Source organism: Schistocerca americana, chromosome 6, assembly GCF_021461395.2.
Source record: "Schistocerca americana isolate TAMUIC-IGC-003095 chromosome 6, iqSchAmer2.1, whole genome shotgun sequence".
NCBI lineage: Eukaryota > Metazoa > Arthropoda > Insecta > Orthoptera > Acrididae > Schistocerca > Schistocerca americana.
Window position 1 is genome coordinate 133,872,447 of NC_060124.1, and position 6,000 is coordinate 133,878,446.

Genomic DNA, 6,000 nt, shown 5'->3' on the forward strand with positions numbered 1-6,000 from the left:
CAGGATACCAAGCAGCATACATAGCACACACCCGTTGGGCATTTTGATCACAATAGCCATACATGAACACAATATCGACCTTTTCCGCAATTGGTAAATGGTCCATTTTAACACGGGTAATGTATCATGAAGCAAATACCGTCCGCACTGGTGGAACGTTACGTGGTACCAGGTATTTATATATTTGTGACTACTACAGCGTCATCTATCACATAGCGAAAAAAGTGGTCCAACTAAAACATTCATATTTCTTTATGTACTACACGAATATGTAATAAAAAATGGGGGTTCCTATTTAAAAAAAACAGTTGATATCCGTTTGACCTATGGCAGCGCCATCTAGTGGGCCAACCATAGCACCATCTGGTTTCCCCCTTCAAGCTAGACGAGTTTCATTCTTTGTAGTTCTTTTGTATGATGCTTATTTTGTGAGATATTTGGCCTGGTCACTATCAATGGACCACCCTGTACAGCAGGATGACATTTGTATCTCTTCCTGTTGAAGGAGGGGATGTGTTTCCTTTAATTTTATATCTCTTATGGAACCAATGTGTAGATCTGCTGCAACCTTTAAATGGAAGTTTGAAATTAGATACACCCACTTCTAAAACAGAGTTCTTCACACGAATCTACAACGGCCTCATTGCTCACACTTAATTAGTTAAAAAGTCATTCCATTGATGGGTGAGCTATGGTATAGTATGCAGGTGCCTATGGGATGGATTTTTTTATGTATAGGGTGCATCATGAGGAGTTGTTGCCTGATGTTGAGTACTGGTCTACCTTCAGCATAGATGCTTGGAATAGGGCAGTTCTCATGGGTCCATGTTCCATACTAATTCCTCCACCATGTCTAGTATTTTTAGATACACTGTGTACCCATACTCAAGCCTGAATAGTATGAAGACTTCGTGAAACTCCAGCAGGCAAGTTTGATCTATTTCTCGTGAGCTGTGACTAACAACATTTAAAATATTTAGTGCTTTTAGGCCCAATTCTTTCATGTACGTAATGTGTGGCCAACAGGTAAAATTAAGAATAGTGTCCACCATCTTCAGTTCAGCAAAATTAAAAATAGAACATGGTTGGTTGGACAGGATTACATATAGACTCCCCAGGTGAAAAATTAAAACCTTTCTTCTCTGCCTGTTCTTCTAAACATGTTTCAACTGAAGGTTGGTTGGCTATAATACTCGAAAAAGAAAAAGGGGGTTAGATTCTGTGGACAACAAAGTAATTAGAGATGAAGCTCAAGCTTGGATCATTGAAGGATGGGAAAGGAAATTGGCCATGTCCTTTACAAAGGAGCTATCTAACAATAAACCTTAAGTTAATGATATCAATATAATAGAGGGAAACATTCCACGCGGGAAAAATATATTTAAAAACAAAGATTATGTGACTTACCATACGAAAGTGCTGGCAGGTCGATAGAAACACAAACAGACACATACATAGACACAAAATTCAAGCTTTCGCAACAAACTGTTGCCTCATCAGGAAAGAGGGAAGGAGAGGGAAAGACGAAAGGAAGTGGGTTTTAAGGGAGAGGGTAAGGAGTCATTCCAATCCCGGGAGCGGAAAGACTTACCTTAGGTGGAAAAAAGGACGGGTATACACTCGCACACACACACATATCCATCCACAATATGTGTGGATATATATGTGTCTGGATATATATGTGTCTGTTTGTGTTTCTATCGACCTGCCAGCGCTTTCATATGGTAAGTCACATCATCTTTGTTTTTAAATAAACCTTAAGTGATTTATGGAAACCAAATAAAACCTAAGTTTGGATGCCCAGATGAGGATTTGAACCATGACCACCACCTTTTAAGCAATTGCAGTGCTTTACCAATGCACCAAATCACTCAGTGCAAGGCTGGAGAGGAACAAATGATACAGACATCATCCACAAACAACAAATATGGGACAAGATCTCTTATTGTCAAAGTTACCTTATTAACAGTTATAGGGGACACAGTCACACTTGATAACTTCTGTGATGGACACTGCTCTCTTGTTCAAAACAGTCACAGAGAATGTCACCAATTTGCTGTTTAAAATAACATGGAGAGAAGAAGCACCATATAAAAATGGAAAGATGTCCTTGGAAGCTGTGTTCGAGGAGCTGTACAAGAACGTTAGCCTCCCAGTAATATCACAGGCCTTCTCGATGTGGACTGCATGTATAGATCACAAAGACATGAAAAGAGCATCATAAATAATAAATGAGAGGAAGACTTTTAAAAAAAAAGGGGGGGGGGGGGGGGGGGGAGGATAGGAAGCGCTCCATGGAGATGGAATCAACAAAACTACAAAATCAGAACACTGGTTCTAGAATAAAGAGATGTTTGTTCGTTCTATATACTATTTCCATCTTAAAGTCACACTTTTCTTTAGTTGAACACAGTCAGCTGTAACCGGTACTTAATTTTATCATTTTTTTTTTATTTCGGCAAAAATATACATAATATAAATCTGCCATGGGTAAAATAGTCATTTAATTTTTTGTATCATAATTAATATAAAAAATAAGTCACTTTGTCTTTGACACTTCACTGGTATTTCATACACTTGGTGAATATTCATATCTCTTGATTATGATTTTCAGTCTGCAAACTGATTAATAATTCATTTTCAGGTTCCAAATCTCCACCAGAGGACAAACACAACAGTAACCAATAATCACATCACTGTCATATATACTCCAACTACAAAATAGAGAATGTGGGAAATGGGTACCCTTCAGTTTTATAATTGTCTTCAATATTCATATTATACATCGCAAAAAAAATGTAAACCTTGGACTTGCTTTTTAAGACTCAATGTACATATTAAAAATATTTTTTTCTTTTTTTAAAAAAAATTGAGAGAAATTGTCATTGTCTCCAAAGATCCTACGACTTACCTTAGCACATAGTGACAAGACTGGAAGCCACAACATGAATTTTGAGATGGTTTTACAAGGTGCTCTTATATTATACATATCTAAAAACTGTTGTAATAAAATTGTCAATAATAATTTATTTAGATATATCCTGAACATGTAGTACAGATCAAAATTGACTGGATACATTACGTTTCACATTTACTGGTCTACTTGCTATGGTTAAGAAGTTCAACTGCACGGGTGATAACCTAACAAACAGCATTAATACAAGGAAGGCAACAGAGGTAAGAAGGCATCTGATAGACTCTGGGTACTTTCCACCAAACCAATAAGTCAGTTTTAAGAATTCCTTAAATGACTGTAATTGCAATAATATGTTTATTTTAGCTCATTTTGTGAACTTCATTAAGGGCCATCCATATGACTTTTGCAATTTTAAGTGACTTAAAATGAATTGATACTACACAATAACTCCAACATTACAACATTTCAATATTGTGCTGCAATTACACTAGTGAAGTCGAGTTGTACGGCGTGTGACAGTACATACAAGATAATTTAAGAACCAAATGCATGAGGTTAACATTTACAACAAGAACAGTCAATGTATATCAGGTGAAGATTACAAGAAAGGAGAGTTGATTTCTCATAAGACTGCAAACTGAAAGAGCTGGTCTACATGCAGCAATTCTTAAATTATTTCCAAATGTATCAACCACCCGAACAGAGTCACATGGCATACTGCTTTATCAATGTTTGTATCCTGTATGGAGAGGTCTACTGCATGGAAATGAAACCATCATATGACAGACACCTGCATGTTTTTGCTGCCACAAAATGATTAGTTGGATAAGGAATTGATTAAATACAGTACCAGATGGAAACCAGTGAACGAATTCTGCAGTTTTTTATGGGTGATCAAACACTTCTCTGTGTAATGTTAAGAGAATAAGTGTTCTGCATAGAACTGTGAATGGGTAAATGTCATCAGGAATGACTCCAACACTTGCACGGAGTATTCCACACCCCTTGCACTATTCATCATGGTCATCTGATGACTATAGGTAAGTGTCCTAACCAAGTAATAAAAATTAAAATCAAACACTTCCTACTTAATCTCCTTCCAGCTTGAAAGTGTAATCCAAACAATACACAGAACACTTAAACACGTCCACCAAATGACAACTGGAATGGTGTGGAATCCAATGGAACACACAGCTGTAACAAATGCTTTCCAAGCAAGCGTCCTAATGAAGATTACTTTCAACTGTAACAGAAAAATTTGCCGTTTTATCCACATATTGATGTGGCCACACACTTGTCAAAAATTTTACCAAACATTATTTTAGCGTCAACAGCCTAAAGTCATGTTATCAAGGACGTTCATATTATCTAGACTGTCTACAAAACAATATTTACTCTCTATTTTTGAATGATTTTGATCCCACTCCCAAAGTAAGTGTCACAGCTATAAATACAAACATATTGTGCTATGTCTGCAACTGAGAGAGAGAAGATGCTTGCAATAATATCAACCACCAAGTTTTTAATGTTGTCAGTGGATGTGATAAGATCATTAACAGTGAAAAAAGGGAGAGATGATTTTTTTTATCAAAGCTTGTACTATGTTGGGAATAAATTGGCAGACCTGACTGACTATGGGAATATAAACCATTGTTTTGATAACAAACCATTTCATAACATATCAAAATAAGGTGCAAACAGTATAGGAAGCAGAGAAACCTGAAAAAAAAACATATGTATCCCAAACACACACACACACACACACACACACACACACACACACACACACACACACACACAAAAGCATCATTATTCAGTGGTAAAAGTGATCAAATTGCGTATTTTAAAGAACAATAAAAAAACACTCAGCAAGATTTAACTCAGTATGTGCCTCTATAGCTCTGTTACAATAATTTTGTGATTGACATATACCCATGGCAAAAGATGGCATTACTTAATTGTGTGTAATATACCATGTGCTCATACATGTGGCACATGTTCCCATGCCACAAACAAAAGTGGAACAACTCTAGACTCCTGTCACTATCTTTGCTGGTAGTAGGGACAGCACGCTAGTGTTAGCAGTGGAGACTGCAAAGCTTATTGTATTTATACATTTTAAGTCACATAACAGGTACAGGGTGAACACGAGTCATATGCAGTAAATATTGTGAAATAACAAATTAGTTCTCTCAAATTAAAGAAGGAAAATTTTATAAGACTTGACCACATGTTATAGTATCAGTGACTGCATTCTTTTTAGATTAGATCATAACTCATTTTTACAGTCAATACAGATTTATACCCCAATTTCTTAGCCAGTTAACCTACAGCAATTAGAGGCAACAGATAGTCTTCAAATCATTGATGAAATGTGAATCCATTCATACTTCAAAGTAACTGGTATTTATCTTCCATTTAGAAAACTTATGTCCAGAAATCTCGTTCATAGCCTGCACAGAAAAGGATTAGACTCTTACTTCTTCAGTGCATCCCGGCATAGTGTCAGTTGCATCAGGTCCATCCCTGAGAGTAAGACATGCATTTACACATGTTTGTCTAATAAACACACTCATTGTTTTCATATGATAAAGTGATATTACTGTACTGTACCACCACCTCTCTCAATTGTGTCATTTCTTCTGCCAATTTTTAATACTACAAACCTCAACCATACATTGTCTACTTCTTTTGAAAGAATATTCAGTTTGCCAAGGTTTGTAAATTTCTGGACTTACAGGTGCCAATTAACAGACAGTATTTCAGGACAAGATTATCAACACAGTGTATAATTTTCAATAGGGTATTCCATCTGATTGCACAATCCCTTGGTCAACAAGCAGATGACAATGAGATACTCAAGAAATTTTGAAGTAGAGTGCCTTTGAATTCAAAAGATAACCATAAATGATTACAATGCATCCCATAAAGATCACAAAAATGTCTAAGACTTTGGACACCAAAACACACCCTTCACAGTAGATTAGAATGGAAACAAATGTAAGACTGGTGTGTGTCTATAATGTGGCATATAGGTTATTAATATTTACAATACATATAAACAGAGTATCAAATAGAGTGGG

At 36.2% G+C, this 6,000-nt stretch overlaps 1 protein-coding gene across 1 annotated transcript in view; it reads left to right on the forward strand.

Moving 5' to 3' along the window:
• Positions 1-2,816, forward strand: part of LOC124619660 (centrosomal protein of 104 kDa) — a 445,308-nt gene extending 442,492 nt beyond the window's left edge. Inside the window, exon 17 of the mRNA XM_047146190.1 lies at positions 2,645-2,816. Coding sequence (XP_047002146.1) covers positions 2,645-2,688 — 44 coding nt within the window. The 3' untranslated portion in view covers positions 2,689-2,816. The remainder of the gene's footprint in view (positions 1-2,644) is intronic.
• Positions 2,817-6,000: the final 3,184 nt, after the last annotated feature.